Genomic DNA, 20,693 nt, shown 5'->3' with positions numbered 1-20,693 from the left:
AGTACTGTACTGTCATTAACAAACCTGCCAACCTTTGTATCGTCTGCAAACTTGGATATTAATCCTGATATACCTTCATCAATATCACTGATAAATATACAAAACAATGGGCCCAACATCATCATCAGCCATTTTCAATCCACTGCAGGATGAAGGCCTCTCCAGCAAATTTCCAGTTCCTTCTGTTTTGAGCACTGGCCATCCATTTACTACAAACAAACTCATGAATTTCATCTATACATCTCCACCTTTGTCTTCCAGGTTTTCTTCTAGCTCCTCTTGGGTACCATTCTGTTATTTTCTTAGTCCATCTGTCATTATGTCTCCAAGCTATGTGTCCTGCCCAAGACCATTTTAGTTCTTTAGTTTTGATAAGAATGTCCTTTACTTGAGTTTGCTGCCTAATTCATGTGTTTCTCTTCTTATCTAACAGTCTGATTCCCAATATAATTCGTTCCATTCTTCGCTGTGTAGTTCTCAGCTTCTCTTCCATTCTTTTGGTGAGTGCCCAAGTTTCGCTTCCATAAGTCATGGTGGGGAGTATACATTGGTTCATTATTTTACGTTTCAGACAAACTGGGATATTGCTCTTCAGTATGTGACTATATTTCCTGAATGCTATCCATCCAAAATTTATTCTTCTCTTGACTTCCAGCCATTTATCATTATTACAGCTAATAACTTGTCCCAGATAAGTATATGACTCCACCTTTTCAATTACTGCTCCTTCAATCATTACTTCCCTTTCTGTGGCATACTTGTTCATCATTACTTTTGTTTTAGCCATATTCATCTTTAGTCCAAAATCCTTACTAACTGTGCATAACTGATTAAGATTTTCCTATAATTCTTTGGGATTGTGGCTTATGACCACAATGTCATCTGCAAATCGTAAATGGTTTAGGTACTCTCCATTCACATTCACTCCTTTCTGCGACCAGTCTAATCTTCTGCAAGCTTCCTCAAGGGCAGCTGTAAACAACTTTGGAGATATTGTGTCTCCTTGTCGAACTCCTTTTTCAATTTTAAATTGTCTTTGTCTAGTCTAATAAAGAAGGTAGCACTCTCATATATTTTCTTCAAAATCATAATATATGGGGTATCTATGCCTTGTCTTTCCAGTGCCCGAAACATTGCCTTATGCTGTATGGAGTCAAATGTCTTTTCATAATCCACAAATGCCAGGCATAATGGTGTTTTATATTCATTTGCTTTCTCCATTAGCTGTGATATTACGTGAAGGTGATCCATAGTTGAGAATCCTGTCCTAAAGCCAGCTTGCTCTTTCGGTTGATTCTCATCAAGTATTCTTTCTAATCTGTTAGTAATGACCCTTGTGAACAACTTGTAGATGTGGGATAACAAGCTAATTGGTCTATAATTTCCAATTTCTGATTTATCTCCTTCCTTATGCAGCAAAACTATGATTGCATTATTCCACTGCTTAGGCGTCACACCTTTTCTAATGCACTTTGTGAAGAGCCTGATGGGCCCAACACCGAACCCTATTAACATTAGTCCATGAAGAGCAGTGTCCATTGATTACACTCTCTGTCTTCTTCCACTCAACCATCCTTTTAACCATTGTAGCAACTTGCCCTTAATGCCATACTGCTCCAATTTGTATAGTAGTCTTCCATGTGCCACAGTGTCAAAAGTTTACCTAAAATCAAAGTATACGATATCAAAATTATTTTTTTGCATTCAGTTCCTTTGTGCCCACATTATAGTGTCCAATCAAATTAGTCAGACAAGACTTCCCCTTAACAAACCCATACTGTATCTGAACTGCAGGTACAGTTCAGATACAGCATGGGTTTGTTAAGGGGTTTGTTAGATGATCCTGCATTGCTTCCTTAAGCAGTGCCTCCATTAATTTCAGCAGAACAGAAGTTAAACTAACTGGTCTATCATTACTCATGTCACCCTTTGATCCTCCTTTGTGAATTGCATTTGCACTTCTCCAGTCCATGGGGACCTCCCCTGTGTCCAAGGAAGCTTTCATAATAATAGCTAAGGGTTTGCTGACTTCTTTTGCTGCTTCCTTTAATATAACTGGATAGATCCCATCCATCTCAGGTCCCTTTCTTATGTTTAACTTCAACAATTTGTCCTCCACTTTACTTTTAGTTATTACAAAATCATTTAGCTCTCTGGCAGAGTTTGATAAACTTCTGGCATTCACCTTCCTGAATAACTCCATGTGTGAATGTCGATGCAAAATACTCATTCAGTTTGTCAGTTACCTCAGCAGGTGCATCAACAATCAAACCTTTGATGTCAAGGGGACCAACTGATTCATCCCGATCTTCCTTCTAGAGTGTACATAAGTAAAGAAGTCTTTACTGTTTGTTTTTCTTTGCATCCTTTGCCAAACATTTCTCGTGATCTGCCTTTGTCTGCCTAACCTCCTTTGTGACTTGATTACAGACAAGTTTATATATACAACAGGCTTCTGTGTCGCCTGATAATTTATGGGTCCCATGCATTTTCTTCTCTGCCACAAGTCTCACTAGGTTGTCTGACATCAATTTAGGCCTAAACCTTGAACAGTATTTCTTAATTGGTATGAAAAACCTAGTAGCTTTCAAGATTTATTCCTTGAATGATTCCCATTTAGAATTTGCTGTTGGTAACATCATCAGTTGGTCACACTGTATAGAATTTAAAAAATCTCTTCGACCACTGTAGTCAACTTTATGAAAGCAAAAACCGTTCCCTTTACCCCTGATGGTAGTTGCATCTTTAAGTAAATCCCACATCAGTACATTGTGATCAATGCCACTTATTGGTTCCTTTATCTGAGATTCTTAATGCATGAAGAATGACTACTGATAATCAGATCAAGTGTGTTACTCCCTCTGGTTGCCTCTCGAACATGCTGCTGTAGAAAACAATCATCCAATAAATCCACATAAGTCTTGCTAGTGTGTGAGTGACCAACCCAAAAGTTCCAGTCTATATCTGAGAAATTAAAATCCCCCATAATAAAAGAATCTGGCCTACTGGCCCACTCTATTTCTCTGTACAGTTGTTCATTGTACCTCATTAGTCATTAGGCCTATAACATACTCCTGCTCTCAACTTGGTTTTCCCAGTGTTTTGTCAAACCAAACTTACTCAACACTGCACTGCCCACCCATGTCAACAGGATGCACTTCCTTAGATTTTGTTTCTTAACTAACAGCATCACCCCTTCTCCCCTTTTATCCTGTCTATCCTTTCTGTATACATTGTACTCTCCAAATTCCAATTCTGCATTAACTTGTGACATTTTATGCACATCTATTCTACAATTGTCTTTCCTCAATTTGAATTTATGCCCCCTCTGGTGAGTAATCTGAGCAAGAGGAAGAATCCCATCAGTATACTGACATTTTATCCACAAGTTGTGGATAAAATGTCAGGATGGAGTCAAACATGACTCCCAAATATTTAAGTTATGTCAACCAAGGTTATTGTTTTACCAGAAATTATCTTTTGTTGCGTGCAGAGATGTCCTTTACCACTGACTTGGTTTTAGTTTCGGAGCTTCTTAGCTTATTGGTTTTTGTCCTGTCCTGTCCTGTAGGATATTAAGAGCAGCATGGTTTGCCTGATGTTATAGACTGGCTGTGCTATTTGCCTTGACAAGCAAGACAAGGGTTGTCTGTAAAGGCAACCCTCTCTACCTGGCCAATATCCATTCCCAGGAATTCATTGTGTATTATGTTCCAAAAAGCGGACCAGAATTGAATGATGGGGGAAAATCCTTGGGTAACTGTGTGGGGAATCCTTGGGTAACTGTGTGGATGATACTCTGATAAAGTGTCTATTAATGAGGTTGGCCTTGGATACAATTATACAGGTTTTGAAGAATTCTGGCATGGCATAATCTGCTAAGTATGCTGGGCCACCGAAGAGTGTCAAAGGGCACAGCAAAGTTAATTGATATAACCAGCAAGTACTTTTCTTACATATTGCGTGCTGCATTTTTAAGGCAGTTCACAGCATCTTCAGTTTACTATCCAGGTTTGAAGCTGAATTATTTGTCTGACTGAAGGTTTGCATTTACGTAGCGAGTCTCTAGACAGTGATAAATTAACCATGCGGCCAGTCAGCCTCACCTCCCAGTGGTTGTGGTAGCGAGCAACGTGGAGTCCCACTAGGGGCCCTGCGGCTAAGAAGCCAGAACATTATCATTATCAGAACATAACTTTTCACATACTACACTTTTTCTGGCTTTTTTTTCCACAAACTGTGACAAAATACTTTGTCAAAATAATCAGATTAAAAAAAAAAATAGTTGGGAAAAATTTCCCTTCAAAACAAAAATGTGAAAAAGCCTGAATCTCATCAGGTGCCAAGCTGTTCAAGTTCCAGACAACTTCTGGAACTATAAAAGAGAATGGGAGATTCCTTTTGTAATGAAAATTCATCATCATCAGTTATTTATACTTATAATTAAAAAATAATTACAAAGAAATAATTAGTTCTAATAATGTGTATTTTGAATACCAATTAGCAAATGGTTACAAAATTTTGTTAAGGGCACTATAAAATGAAGAGAAATGAATTATAAAACATCTAAAAATCTTTATGCTTACATCTAATGTAGTCAGAGCACGATGATTTTGAATATCACGAGAAACTGATGTCAGATGGTTAGATGCCAGTATAAGTTTGGTTAGATCTACCTGATCCCACCATCGATCATCATCATCTGATGAATCCATTGATAAACTTAAAGCCTGAATCTCATCAGGTGCCAAGCTGTTCAAGTTCCAGACAACTTCTGGAACTATAAAAGAGAATGGGAGATTCCTTTTGTAATGAAAATTCATCATCATCAGTTATTTATACTTATAATTAAAAAATAATTACAAAGAAATAATTAGTTCTAATAATGAATTTATGCAATTTCCACAGGATTTTTCTGAATATGCAAATGCTATATTCTGCTTATTCTCAAACATCAACTGAAAACACACCTAATGTAATTATCAGAAAAAATTTAAAAGTTATGCAGACAAAAGTAAGACAAAAATTAGGCAATTAATTTACAAAGTAAAAGAGAGAGAGCTTCCAACTTGATCTTGAATATCAATAACACAGAATAACAATAACACATTATATATATGGAGACAGGGGTCAAGAAATACAACTAATATCTACTCACCACTTGACCACATTGCCTTGTACACGTAAAATTTTTTGTGAAATTTAATCTTTGTGGTAGTGATGCTAAATGATACTGTGAGATGTCATCAGCTGCTGTTTTTTTTTTTTTTCTTAACTTGTAAATTTGTAAATACTTATTCTCAGTTACCTGACTAGTGAATAAAATAAGCAAATTAATATATCAGCAATAAATATAATGATCAGTTTCCTTTCAAAATTTACATAGGATAATATATTAATATTAGGATTAAACAGATTCAAGCCAGAACTAGACAAACATTTAGAGCAAGTGGATGGATGAAATGAGAAGAGGTTTTTTTTTTTTTTTTTTTTTGGGGGGTGGGGGGGGCTGATGCTGTATAAGCTTGCTTTCTTGCAAGAAAACAAGCTTATACATGCATGCAACACCTTATCATAAGGTGTTGCATGCAAGCATGGTACATAGTAATTTATATATATTAAAAAAAGGAATGAACTACGTTTAACATATTCCAAATCTAAATATCTGTTTATCTCCAGTTTGAAATAATATACAGGTGGAAATTAGACGTTCTGTGGCATGTTCCTATCACTTCACCAGTGATTGCTGTAGCTGCTATGTCACTGTTACAAAGAACAGAGTAGTCAAAAGTAACATACAGGATTTCTACTGAATTTTTAGTTTATGCAGGAAATCAGAAACAATTATTCTTTGGCCGTGGTGAGCTTATTAATGATTTTCAATGTTGCTTGAGACACATGGCATGTAGAATTATGTCTTTGGAGCAACATCTAAGAGAGGCACAGTGAGATCTAAATATCTATTTATTTTCGGTTGGAAATAAACAGGTACAAATGTTCCAGATGGAAACCTGATTCCTAAATTTCTATCTGTAAATCAGATGTTTCATGGTACATTTCTACACTTCATCAGTGACAGCTATCATGGGTACTTCAGTATTACAAAGAACAGAATGGCCATAGTTTTAACACACATGATCTCTATCATACTTTTCAGACTTGTGGCTATGCTATTCTTTGTACCAACGATGATAAATTGAAAGGGTAGTGCTTCCCTTTTCTCCTGCAACCAGAACATTTTCTTGACAAGTCAGTGAAAAAAATATAGCCACTGCGAAAAAATTTATAACTACAAAAGTTGCTTCTAAACAGTACAGTACTAAATACTTTTGATCTCCAAATATCACCTGTCAGTTGTTGTTAATACGGGTTTAATGATGCAAGGGATGCAGTGGCCATATTGCACCTGTTCATTATCTTACTAATAGAAACTGATACACGGAGTTAATTAAAAACAATCATATAAGTGAATTTGTTTTAAATAACTGCAGAATTCTGTCAAGTTGCCATTGTTTCCTATGATATGATGCAGTGCTAATGGTTCAGATAAAGTCAACAAAGATTTTAAGGCTGTAGTCCTGTTAACATAGTAATGAGGACAGTGTATAAGAATGCGTTTTATGGTTAACAAGGCGTGACAGTGAACACACTGTGGAGGATCTTCCCAGAAAGAGATGCATCAGATAGGTTTGACCGATTCATTTTCTAGAAAGAGCAACTTCGTGTCAATTTTTTTTAAAACTGGAATTCCACAATTGAGACGTGGCAGTTTGTGATTGTCATAGGTTCTTCCACTGATTGTGGCATGCTTGTTGGATGAGAAGCTTATAATCTGAATACGGAATCTGTGTTTGTGCATAATACTGGCTGATGGAATGTTTTTCATCTGCCTTTTCATTTCCAGTGTGCCCTGAAAAACAACAGTATTTCAATGATTGAGAAGTTGCATCATGCTGAATTGCCAAGATCAGATTTGTTTCATAAAAGGATAAGAAAGTGTAGATTTGCAATGTAGTGTACTCAGGGAGTCTGTAGAAATTATGATCTGTGGACCTGAAGAAGCATTGATATGACCAAGGGCTAATTTAATTGCATACAGCTCACCAGTGTACACGCTACATTCCACTGGAAGTGATGTAGATATGGTGAATGTAGGAAAGACTGTTGCTGTGCCTACAGCCATTTCTCTTTTCACTCCATCAGTATACAGTGATGGTCAATAATTTAAAGATGAACTGTACAGACTACTATATGCAAAAAAAGCCTAGTAAACATGGGTCCTTAAGTGAATCGTTTTCGAGGTATTGCACATTTCTAGTTGGGATCCACCACCGACAAGGTGAACTGTACAGAGTTGGGATCCACCACTGACTTGTTTGTTTAGGTTAGGTTATGCTCATTCTCTCCCTTTCCCCTCTCTCTCAATGCTCTGAGATGTAGCAGGCATACTAGTACTTGTCAAAGGTTAGTCAACATGGAAAGAGGTTACAGCAACAAATATGAGGACATGCACTTCATGTATGGTAAAGCCAATGGCAGTGCGCTCAAGGCTGCATGTTTGTACCAAGAAGCATTTCCCCGCGAAGGTATCCCAACAGGCACACATTCATCAAGGTACATCTAAGTACATCTACTTAGAGAACATAGGCACTTCGCACATGGAGTATGAGCAGGTAGAATTCTAATACAATTCACGAGTCATGACATCAGCTATGTTTCTCATTGAATGTCTGGGCAGGACTACTAAGAGACTGTCTAATTAGACCACGTTTTCTGCCAAACAGGCTAACAGGTCAGCTGTACCTTCAGTTCCTGCAGGATGTTCTTCCAGACCTCCTTGATTATGATAATGTTCCACTTCAGCAATGCAAGAACATGTGGTTTATGCTTGATGGTGCACCGGCACATTTTGCTCGAGTTGTGTTTGTTATTGTTTGTTATTTGGTTTTTAGGAGCATTAGCAACTAAGGCCATATTGCTCCGGGGGGGGGGGGGGATGCGGTGGTCATTCCCTGACCTTTCTGCATCCTCTATATTTGGTGGTCACGGGCTCGAACCTCGATCTAATCAAGAAGCGTGTGCTACACACTGCTGCTCCTGCCCACCTGGCTACGGAGGCGCCCTCGAGTTGTGACTCGGTATCTAACTAGAAGGTATGGTCAATGAGGGATAGGTAGAGGGGAGCCTGTAATGTGGCTTCCTAGATCACCAGACAAATCCTATGGATTTTTGTATCTGGGGTCATGTAAAAAGCTTGATGTACACTTCTGACATTAACATAGTTGAGGAATTGCAGCGTCGAGTTGAAGGAGCCTTTCAACAAATCAGAAATGACCCAGGAATGCTTGAGAGGATTCGCAACTCAATGCAGAGAAAACTACAAAGCTGCATATGGATGCAAGGACAACATTTTGAACACCTTTTGTAACATCCTATAACTGTAAAATCCTGTGGTATTGAAACCAAAACTTAAAAGGATTCACAGCTTTTTACTAAACTAGTGCTCCCATAGTAGGTGGCGGATCTTAACAGAAAATGTGCATAATCTCGAAAATGGTTCATTTGAGGCCCGACGTTCACTGAGACTGTTTTGCTTATTTTAGTTTGTACTTTTCACCTTTAAATTACTGACCATCATTTTTGAAACACCCTGTATATATATATATCTATGTGATGAGAGTCTGATGTTATATGTGCTACATGAAACTGTTTGATTGTCACATGTGCTATGGATTGCTTTCCCCATTTACAGAAATAGTTATCACAAGATGGCAAGTATAAAGCCCATGGAGAATCTGGTTCATACGTTTCTTGGAATACATTATCTAGTTGAACATTGCAGAGTTCTATTAGTTCTTGCAGCCTTATTCCTACTGGTTTATTTTCTCTAGGCTGATTACTATAGTTCATTTTTAACTGAGGGGCAAAGAGCTATGGCCATATAGAATAAATTTGTTGGCCTCCATATTTTCGATACATAAGTTAGGAGTAACAATTTTCTCCTAAGATGAAGTGGTGGTTTGTCTGCTTCCTTTGAACAGGAGATGTCCGGAATGTCTCAAGTGCTGTCCACAAGGCAGAATGACGAATTGGATTAAGCCATTCAAATACAGGAGAACTTTCTTTTTTTTTTTTTTTTTTTGGTAGTTGTTGGCGCATCGGCTTCTGTGGCCATAGTGCACCTCCCAAGGTTTTTGCAGTACTTTGATCCAAGCCCGAGGCGGGATTCGAACCCGCGACCTTTGGGTTGCCAGGCAGGCACTTTACCCAACTGGCTAGCCCGGTCAGCACAGGAGCACTGTAGTTCAGTCGAGATCTGATAAGCATATGGTACAAGTGAAGTAGGGTATACCTATTGGCATCCCATGATATTACTTTAAGGATTTGCATTTTTTTCTGGCAGGTGGTTTGGATCTTCATTATGCGTTTCAGGAAGTTTAGCTTACTGTCTAGAGATCGATATTTTCAGATGTCAGTCTAAAAAACAGACATTTTCAGAGAGGATTATAGGATGAGTTCTCAGTCATAATTCAGGTTCAGGATGTAACCTGCAATTTTTTTTACAAAAATGTAATGCAATAGTTTTATATGTGTTAATTTAAATGTTTTAATTTATGGAGATTTCCAGGACTTCTAAGAGTCATAGTGGAACAAGTAAATACATCGGCTGTGCTAGGATAACTAAGAGTAGAAACAGGTGCATGTATACTTGCATGTACACCAATGCTAGGAGTATAATTAAATCAATTTGATGAGCTTGAAGTGTTAGTCAGACATCAAAGGCAGATATTGTTGGGATATCAGAGACATGGTGTCATAGAGACATACACAGTATAGAATTGAAATTTGAGGAGTACAATGCGTACAGAAAGGATAGACAGGACAGGAAGGGAGGAGGGGTTATGCTGTTAGTTAGGAAACACAAATTCTAAGGAAGTGAATCCAATTGATGTTGGTGGACAATACAATGTTGAGTCTGTTTGGTGTGACATAAGCACTGGGGAAAGGAAAAATGAGTAGGTGTGTGTTATAGGCCTAATGAATCTGATGAGTATATGGAGCAATTGTGCAGAGAAACAGATTGGGCCAGTAAATCAGAATGTCTTATAATGAGGGATTTTAACTATGCTGATATTCACTGGAACTTGTGGGTTGGTCACTCGCACACTAGCAAGACTTTTGTGGATTTGTTGGATGACTGTTTTCTACAGCAACATGTTTGAGAGGCAACCAGAGGGAGTAATACACTTCATCTGATTATCAGCAATGATTATTAATGCATTAAGAATTTTCAGGTAAAGGAACCACAGGGTGACAGTGATCACAATGTACTGATATGGGAATTACTTAAAGATGTAACTACCATCAAGGCTAAAGGGAAGGGCTTTTGCTTTCGTAAAGGTGACTAAAAGTTCTCAGAGTTTTTAAATTCTGTATAGCGTGATCAATTGATGATGTTGCCAACGGGGACTTAATTTTGGAGGCTACTAGGCTTTTCATTCCAAATAAGAAATACGGTTCAAGGTTTAGGCCTAAATGGATGTGTGATGAATTAATGAAACTCACGGCAGAGAAGAAAAATGTATGGGATGTATATAAAGTATTAGGTGAAACAGAAGCCTATGGCAGATATAAGCTAGTCTGTAATCAAGTCACAAAGGAGGTTAGACAGGCGAAGGCAGATTACAAGAAATCTTTGGCAAAGGATGCAAAAAAAACCAGGAAAGCGTTCTTTACTTATGTAAACTCATATAACATCCCTTTCCTTTCCTTCTATAGCAACATTGTTGCTGTAGAAGGAAAGGGATGAATCAGATTGGACAACTTAACATAGATTGGTTGACTACTGATAATCATGCTCAGGTAGCTGATAAACTGAATGAGTATTTTGCATCTACATTCACACATGAGTTATTCAATGACGGGGTGTGTCAGAAATTTATCAAACTCTAACAGGGAGCTGAGTGATTTTGTAATGACGGAGAGCAAAGTGGAGGAGAAATTTTTGAAGTTAAACATAAGGAAGGCATCTGGGGTTGATGGGATCTGTGCAGTTATATTAAAGGAGGCAGGAAAGGAAGTAAGCAAACCCTTAGCCATTATTATGAGAGCTTCCTTGGAATCAGGGGAGGTCCCCATGGACTGGAGGTGTGCAAATGTATCACCAATTCACAAAGAGGGTTCAAAGGTGACACGGGTAACTATAGAACTGTTAGTTTAATTTGTATTCCGGGGAAAATAATGGAATCACTGGTTAAAGAAGCATTGCAGGATCATCTATACAAGACTGCAGTAATAGTTAAGACACAGCATGGGTTTGTTAAAGGGAGGTCTTGTCTGAGCAATATGATTGGATACTATGATGTGGCCAGAAAGGAACTGAATGCCAAAAATAATTTTGATATCATATACTTGGATTTCAGGAAAGCTTTTGATACTGTTGCACATGGAAGACTGCTGTACAAATTGGAGAGGTATGGCATTAAGGATAAGTTGCTACAATGGATAAAGGGATGGTTGAGTGGGAGATGACAGAGAGTGGTAATCAGTGGACACTGCTCTTTATGGACAAACGTTATTGAGTTCCCCAGGGTTTGGTGCTGGGCCCATTGTTGTTTTGAATATTTATCAATGATATTGATGAAGGTATATCAGGCTTAATGTCTAAATTTGAAGATGATACAAAGGTTCACAGGGTTCTTAACAACAGTAAAGACAGTATGCTACTCCAACTGGATCTAGCTAAGTTGGGCAAATGGGCTGTGAAGTGGCAACTGAAGTTTAACATTGACAAATGCAAAGTACTGCATATGGGTAGCAATAACCCAAGAGAAATGCACCAACTGTGTGGTACTTCACTTTCCACTCAGGGAAGTGGAAAGTGAAGAAGACCTAGGGATAACTGTGCAGTCAAATATGAAGTTCGCTAAGCAGTGCAGATGGGCTGCCAGGGCAGGTCATGGAGTCTTGTCAATGATATACAGGAATTTTGCTAGCAGGGACAGGGAGGTGATTATCCTGTTATACAAGGCAATGGTCAGGCCACAATGACCTGGTTATTGGTTAATGGTTCAGGCAATGGTTAAGCCTTTCTCAACAAGATTGGTGAGGGGAACAAAGGGGTGCTCTTATCGAGAAAGGCTTAAGTTCTGCAAATTGCAGCGCCTGGAGAGTAGGCACCTGCGAGGTGATCTGATTGAGGCGTATAGTATAAGGCTTTGAATGGGATGAGCAAGCTTGATGGGATTCTTCCTCTTGCTCAGATTAAGAACCTGAGGGGGCATACATTCAAATTGAGGAAAGACAGTTGTAGAATAGATGTGCGGAAATTTGCCTTTAGCCAGCAGGTATTTGATAGGTAGAACAGACTTCCATCTTTTGTTGTGGAAGTTGATAGCCTAAATAAATTTAAAGCTGAGCTGGACAGGCATTTGGAATGAATGGATGGGTGAAATGGGAGGGTTTTTTTTTTTTTTTTTTCTCCTGCTAATGCTGCATAAGCTTGCTTTCTTGCATTGTATGCCACTACTAATGCTAATGTCACAGAGGCGACAGCCATTCTGTGACATTCACTGCTGTATTTTATTGATTGCACATTGGAATTGTCATTTGATATAGTTCGTGTTTTGGGAGTGGCATCAAATTGTAAGGTCATCGGCATATAAGTATGTTTTAACTGTAGCAGGAATGTCTTTTGTCATTTGATTTACTCTGATGGAGAAAAGAGTAGCACTGAGAAAAGAGGCTGTGGGACTCCATCTTCTTGGTTGGAAGATGGCGAGAGGGCATTCTGATAATAAACCAGAGAGGTACAGGTTTGCAGGAAGATCGATATTAGAAGAATGTTTGGTCTTTTCCTTGTTTTGGAAAAGCCAGTACAACTGAGTGGTGCCAAGCACTTGGGTAGAAATTTTCGGAAAGGATTCAGTTAAAGAAAAACAGCAAGGAATGATTAGTGTTTTCATTTAACTTCTGCAGCATGATATAATACATGCAATCAGAACCAGGTGCATTGTTAACTAAGCTAATTAAGGAATTTTTATCTCCAATGTAGAAAATGGTTGTTTATATGGTACTGAATGATTTTTGCTAAAGTTTATTTTGTATTTCTCAGCCATTGCTTTAGTATTTTGAAAGGCTTTATCATAAGCACTCTTTAATCATACTGATAGCAGATACTTGGGAGAACATATCTGCAAAGGAATTTTGTAATTTCTTTAGGAGATGATATATCCTGTCCATCCCAACTGAGGATAAGGAAAGAGAGTACATAATAAAATACATATTACACTAGCAAGTTACATTATATGTACTTTACTATATTATTAGGTTCATAGTCTTAAATTAGTTATAGCCTTACTAGAATAAAGTTTATTAGCTAAAACAAAAAATATATGCCACCCTATGTGATCAGAGCCTACAAACTACTTGTTTACTGCAATTAAAATCCTACAATTGCACTACTAAGAGCTATACTACCAGTTACTATATATCCATGCCAAATCACCGATACAAAAATTAATATTATATGTTACAAACTATGTCACAAAGTTATTAAAACACGTATGTATTTCTATAAATTATAGATTATAAGCCTCTTCGGCAAAGATAAAGAAAGCCAACACGAGAACCACAGGAAACTTCGGGAAAACTTACCAGGCAAACTCGTTTCACGCTACTGCAGTTTCTCCCTGCATTCTCGGTAAACAGATGGTGTATGTTATTGATAGTGGCAGTAGAAGTCAATAACGATGTATTGATTAGTTTTTTCTCATTATTAAAAGCAGATTATTGGAGTTTGTGAGTGTAATGCCTTTGTGGCCGAAATTTACTTATGGGTACACCCTCCAGATTGCCTCAGTCTTAGGGTGTTTATCCCCCACTTCCCGCTCTTTTAAAATAGAAAAACAACTTCTACAGATGATGCATGTTATCAGTAGTAGCAGCAGCAGAAGTTCGTTTCCTATAGGGAAAAAACAGCAGGAAGAGGGGGATAAACACTCTAAGACTGAGACAGTCTGGAAGGTGTACCCGTAAGTAAATTTAAGCTCGCTCATGAACTCCAATAATCTGCTTTTAATAATGAGAAAAAAACCAATCGTATCGTTATCAACTTCTACTGCCACTACCGATAACATGTATCACCTGTTTACTGAGAATGCAGTGAGAAAATGTAGTAGCAAGAAACGAGTTTGGCGGGTAAGTTAAGCAAAGTTTCCCGTGGTTCTCGTGTTGGCTTTCTTTACCTTAGCAGCCTCTTCTAATACTGATTATACTGCCTATATCAATACTAAAAACAATGGTGGCAAAATCTGAATATTCTTATCGATGCAACACAATGGTAGTAGAAATCAATTGTGGTTTTTTAAGCAGTTACAGGGGCCAAGTAAAGGAGAAATGCACCAAATTAATCATGGGATTAAAAATTTATACCACACTACTTTTTATTATTCATTGTATTTATTATTTATTGTTTCTTTTGATTACAAAAAAACAAGTAATTGGTTTTTATCAACAGCAGTAGCCTGTCCTTAATGATACTAATTTGTAGAGCAGTCTTTTATATGCAACAATTCTCCCTATCTGTGTGCATGCATGTGAGTGCACACACACACTCGTTTTCCCCTTCCTTTCTGGACTATTTCAATTTGCAGTGGAAACTAATAATATATTTTGCTTTTTTATTTAATTAATATGAGCTTTTCTTTAAATACTATGATTTAAACCAATGCAGACACTTTATACGATGTTGCCAGTAGTATAGGATCATGCACACCCATATTTTGTACCAAGTGGGTATAAAACTTCTTCTGTAACAATATCTAGATAATTCTACAGGATTATTACAAAACTGCTTAATAACTTTAAACATTTGTAAGCACCACAATTTTGGAAACTAATTATATCAAATTAAGGAGAAACACAAAATTTTATAAACTACAGCTAAATTATTCTATATGGACACCAGCAGTTATTCCCAAAACATCTCACTGAAAATCAAGCTCCTCTCACACTTAGTGTTCCAGGGGATTACTTTTGCTATGTTGTTGTTGTCATTAGAGGTTTAATTACGGGCTACTATGAACAAATTGTTACATTGGAGTATTGATCAATGTACAGATTGAAATATATCTAGAAGTGAGTCTATAAATTTGATCAATTTTAGGAAGTAAAAAACTGTGATAAATTGGCCTCATCTCCAATAATATGAGTCAGGTGCAAAGATTCATGTAAGTTAAGTAGCGATTTGAAAGATGTGACTCTGGCTGAATGGTAATACAGTGGAAGCACTATATAACAACCCCCTAGGGAAAATGATAAAAACGGTCATTTTGGAAGGTCGTTATATTGATTGTTCATAAAATCAGCAACAAAACAAGCAAAAACTTGAATACTTAATGCAATTCTACCAATACGATATAGTATAATCTTATTTATAATATGTACTACAGTATCAATGTAAATTTTGCATTGATTGTAGATTGCAATCTACAATCAATGCAATGTAAGGTTGCAATTAAATTGTAAATTTCAATATAGGCTAAATACCTATCAAGACTAACAAGACAATTGTTTCATACCTTAAAATAATCTGTCATAACATGCTGTTTCAATGGAAGAGCACGTTTTAAAAGACAATTATGAAGGTGTACGATAGAAATCATTTCACTATGGCAGTTAGGCTGCACTTGAAAAAAATTTTAAAAAATTCGACGTACAAGTTCTAATCCTTGATGAGCATCTTTCACTGAAACTTCTTATTCAACCACAGTAGGTTCCTCATCTTCATCATTACAAATTTCAGAAGATACCATTACGTCTGCAATGAGTTCCTCTTTATTCGTGCACATCCTGAAACATTCAATGTCCACATCCACTTCTGCATAATCTTTAAAGCTTAAGTTTTCTTGTAAGTTTAGGTGATGATGGGCTGTTCTTCACAATTAAAAGAGGAACATGAGAAAATTCACACATTGCATCATTCAAGGCAGTAAATCCAGCATGTTGCAAGCAATTGCCGATCACTTTTTCATCAACTCATCCCAAGCTGAAACATAAATAATGCTTGCAAGATGTCAATTTCACATTCAATTTTGCTTTCAGAACATGGCACAAATTTGTTTAATAGCATTCTTCAGTAATTTTTCTTAAAACACTGGATTACACCTCGATCGGATGGCTGAAGAACTGACATCATATTTGGAGGTAGATACGGGACAGTGATTAAACATAAGTTGTTTACTTGACAGTGAGGGATGCAGTTATCAAAACAGCAAAATTTTTCTATGTCTCCGATCCATTCTTCGTAGATTTGTGATGTCATCCATGCCATTTCATTTGCTCGATACATAGTCAGTAATGTCTTCATGTCACAGCCCATCTGCCTAACTTTTCTAGATCCTGTTGCAGTAGTATACTGTCTTTAGTGTCATTAACAACCCTGCCAACCTTTGTATCATCTGCAAACTTGGATATTAAACCTGATATACCTTCATCAATATCACTGATAAATACACAAAACAACAATGGGCCCAGCACCAAACCCTGGGGGACTACCCTAATAACATTAGTCCATGTACAGCAGTGTCCATTTATTACCACTCTCTGCCGTCTCCCACTCAACCATCCCTTTATCCATTGCAGTAACTTGCCCTTAATGCCATACCACTCCAATTTGTACAGCAGTCTTCCATGTGAACAGTATCAAAAGCTTTCCTGAAATCCAAGTATATGATATCAAAATTATTTTTAGCATCCAGTTCCTTTGGACCACATCGTAGTATCCAATCAAATTGGTCAGACAAGACTTCCCCATAACAAACCCATGCTGTGTCTTAACTATTACTGCAGTCTTGTCTAGATGATCCTACAATGCTTCTTTAACCAGTGATTCTATTATTTTCCCCGGAACATAAGTTAAACTAACAGGTCTATGGTTACCCGCGTCACCTTTTGAACCCCCTTTGTGAATTGGGGATACATTTGCACATTTCCAGTCCATGGGGACCTACTCTGACTCTAAGGATGCTCTCATAATTATGGCTAAAGGTTTGCTTACTTCCCTGCTTTCATTATAATTGGATAGATTCCAACTGCCCCAGGTGCCTTTTTTATGTTTAACTTCAACAATTTCTCCTCCACTTTGCTCTCAGTTATCACAAAATCATTTAGATCAATGTTAGAGTTTGATAAACTTCTGGACTTCCCCTCCTTGAATAACTCCTCATGTGTGAATGTAGAGGCAAAATACTCATTCAGTTTATCAGCTACCAGGATCACCAATAGTCGAACTATCTATGTTAAGTGGACCAATCTGATTCATCCCATTCCTTCTAGAGTTTAAATAAATTTTTCTGTTTATACTCAGGCACGACAACCAAGTCAGTAGAGTTTACATTAAATCGTCAATACCAATATTTATCATATTTAGTAGTCACGTGCTTGAACCCCGGTGTACTCAAGGAATGTGTGCTATGCACTCTCGCTCCTGACCACTCCTGGCTACGTCAGGCCTTACATAAGTAAAGAACTCTTTGCATCGTTTGCCAAAGATTTCTCATAATCTGCCTTCGCCTTCCTAACCTTCTTTGTGACTTGATTACAGACTAGCTTGTATCTGTCATAGGCTTCTGTGTCGCCTGATAATTTATAAGCATCCCATGCATTTTTCTTCTCTGCCGCGAGTCTCATTAATTCATCCGACATCCATTTAGGCCTGAACATTGAACAGTATTTCTTAGTTGGTATGAAAAGCCTAGTAACCTCCAAGATTAAGTTCCTGCAGGCTTCCCATTTAGAATTCACCATTGGTAACATCATCAGTTGATCCCAACTAAGACAACTTAGTTGATCTCAACCCTTCTAAAACTCAGTCTTGTCTTATATGTCGCAAAAAGGATTCTTCTACTCCTATGCTTATCTTTAGTGACACTCCGATTTCTAGGCAAAATGATATATCTCTTTTGGGGATTACCCTGACTTCTAATCTCTCTTGGCACAAGCACATTACAAATATTGCTTCCTCTGCATCTAAAAAACTTGGTTTTCTCTTTCGCTCTCGGCGTTACTTTTCTTCCAAACAGCTGCTCACTCTGTATAAATCGCAAATTCGCCCTGCCATGGAATATTGTTCCCACATCTGGGGTGGTGCCCCCAAAACCTCTCTCAGGCTTCTTGATTCCATTCAGAAGAGGGCAGTTAGCTTAATTAATGATTCATCTCTAACAGAGTCTCTCCACTCGCTTTCTCATAGACGCACTGTTTCTGCTGCATGCCTCTTCTACAGATACTTCCATGGGCACTGTTCTTCTGAATTGGCTTCTATAATTCCTGCTCTCTCTTTCAAAACAGTCCGAACACGTGCCGCCACCAGCCAACATCCATTTACTGTCCAACTTCAAACCCACAGAACAAACTTTTCATCTTCCTCATTTATTCATTCAACTGCCGTTTTCTGGAACAACCTTCCTTCATACGTATTTCCTGAAAATTACAATCTACAGAAGTTCAAGTCCAATGTCAACAAATATCTTCTTTCGTCTTCTTAACCTCAAACCCAAGAACGGTACTAAGTACTATAGGTTCTAATACCTCTCGTGTTTGGGGTTCACATAAAAAAAAAAAAATCTTCTTCATACACTGAGTTCGTGTTGGCATTATATGCTACTGAAAAGTAAGTCCTTATGTTTAAGAAGCAGTTACTGTTGCTAACTGGTATTGGTTGGATTCCCAGAAGTAGCTCAGGATCTGGATGAAGCTGACACTTTTTACAAAAATGGATAGTAGTGGTTTTTGATGCTGAGAGAGGCAATAACGTTGTGACATGCCCTCATTGAGCTGATTTTGTTGTTCCATGGAGTGCATATTTTGCGAGTGGCAGGATACTATTATGTCATTAGCATTAGTAGAGGCATACGATGCAAGAAAGCAAGCTTATACAGCATCAGCCAAAAAAAAAAAAAAAAAAAAAGCTCCCATTTCACCCCTCCATTCATTCCAAATACCTGTCCAGCTCAGCCTTAAATTTATTTTGGCTATCAACTTCCACAACAAAAGATGGAAGTCTGTTCCACCAATCAACTACCCGCTGGCTAAAGGCAAACTTCCACACATCTATCCTACAACTGTCTTTCCTCAATTTGAATTTATGACCTCTCAGGTGATTATTCTGAACAAGAGGAAGAATCCCATCAGCACTGAGCATGCTCAAACCATTCAAGGCTTTATACATATCAATCAGATCACCTGGCAGGTGCCTAGACTCCAGACACTGTAATCTGCAAAACTTAAGCCTTTCTTCGTAAGAGCAAGCCTTCATTCCATTCACTAATCTTGTTACCCTTCTCTGTACTCGTTCCAACAGCTCTACATCCTTCTTAAAATGAGGCCTCCAGACCTGTATACAGTACTCAAGGTATGGCCTGACCATTAAACCATTCGAGGCATTATACACATCAATCAGATCACCTCATAGGTGCCTAGTCTCAAGACACTGTAATCTGCAAAACTTAAGCTTTTCTTCGTAAGAGCAACCCTTCATTCCATTCACTAATCTTGTTACCCTTCGCTGTGCTCGTTCCAACAGCTCTACATCCTTCTTAAAATGAGGCCTCCAGACCTGTATACAGTACTCAAGGTGTGGCCTGACCATTGCATTATACAAGGGGATAATCACCTCCTTATCCCTGCTAGAAAAATTCCTGTATATCATTGACAAGACACCATGAGCTACTCTTGCAGACCGTCTTCACTGCTCAGAAAACTTCATATCTGCCTGCACAATTACCCAAAGGTCTTTTTCATTCTCTACCACTGTCAGTGTAGTACCACAGAGTTGACATTTGTCAATGTTAAACTTTATTTCCCACCTCTCAGCCAATCTGCTCAACTTTTCTAGATCCTGTTGCAACAACATACTGTCATTAGTGTCCTTAACACCCATGCCAACCTTCATATCGTCTGCAAACTTGGACATTAAGCCTGATATACCATCATCAATATCATTTATAAATACAGAAAACAACAATGGACCCAACACTGAACCCTGAGGGACTCCACTAATAACATTATTCCACGAAGAGCAGTGTCCATTGATTATCACTCTCTGTCTTCTCCCACTCAACCATCCCTTTATCCCCAGCAGCAATTTGCCTCCAATGCCACACTGCTCCAATTTGTTCAGCAGTCTTCATGTGCTACAGTATCAAAAGCCTTTCTAATATCCAAATATATGATATCAAAGTTATTCCCTGCATCCAGTTCCTTTGTGACTAAATCATAGTATCAAATGAAATTGGGCAGACAAGACTTTCCCCTTAACAAAACCATGCTGTGTCTGAGCTATAACTGAAGTCTTGTCTAGATGATCCTGCAGTGCTTCTTTAACCAGTACCTCCATTAATTTCCCTAGAACAGAAGTTAAACTAACAGGTCTATAATTACTTGTGTCACCCTTTGATCCTCCTTTGTGAATTGGAGTCACATTTGCACATCTTCAGTCCATGGGTACCTCCCCTTAGTCCAAGGAAGCTCTCATAATTGTGGCTAAGGGTTTGTTATTTCCTTCGCTGCCACCTTTAACATAACTGGATAGATCTCATCCAACCCAGGTGCCTTTTTTATGTTTATCTTCAACAATGTCTCCTCCACTTTCCTCTCAGTTATTACAAAATCATCTAGCTCAATGCCAGAGT

The 20,693-nt window shown here is 38.0% G+C and overlaps 1 protein-coding gene across 3 annotated transcripts in view; it reads right to left on the bottom strand.

The window, feature by feature from the left end:
• The window catches only part of LOC150087009 (leucine-rich repeat-containing protein 40-like), a 500,077-nt gene that overhangs the window by 351,168 nt on the left and 128,216 nt on the right, over positions 1-20,693 (bottom strand). For all 3 annotated transcript variants that reach the window (XM_090372899.1, XM_090372898.1, XM_090372896.1), the window contains exon 3: positions 4,587-4,780. In XM_090372899.1, the coding sequence (XP_090229025.1) occupies positions 4,587-4,780 (194 nt within the window). The remainder of the gene's footprint in view (positions 1-4,586; positions 4,781-20,693) is intronic.

Source organism: Mastigoproctus giganteus, chromosome 4, assembly GCF_048544385.1.
Source record: "Mastigoproctus giganteus isolate SK-2022 chromosome 4, ASM4854438v1, whole genome shotgun sequence".
NCBI classification, from domain to species: Eukaryota; Metazoa; Arthropoda; class Arachnida; order Uropygi; family Thelyphonidae; genus Mastigoproctus; species Mastigoproctus giganteus.
The sequence above is the reverse complement of the archived record's forward strand: the minus strand, read 5'-3'. Positions and strand labels throughout refer to the sequence as shown.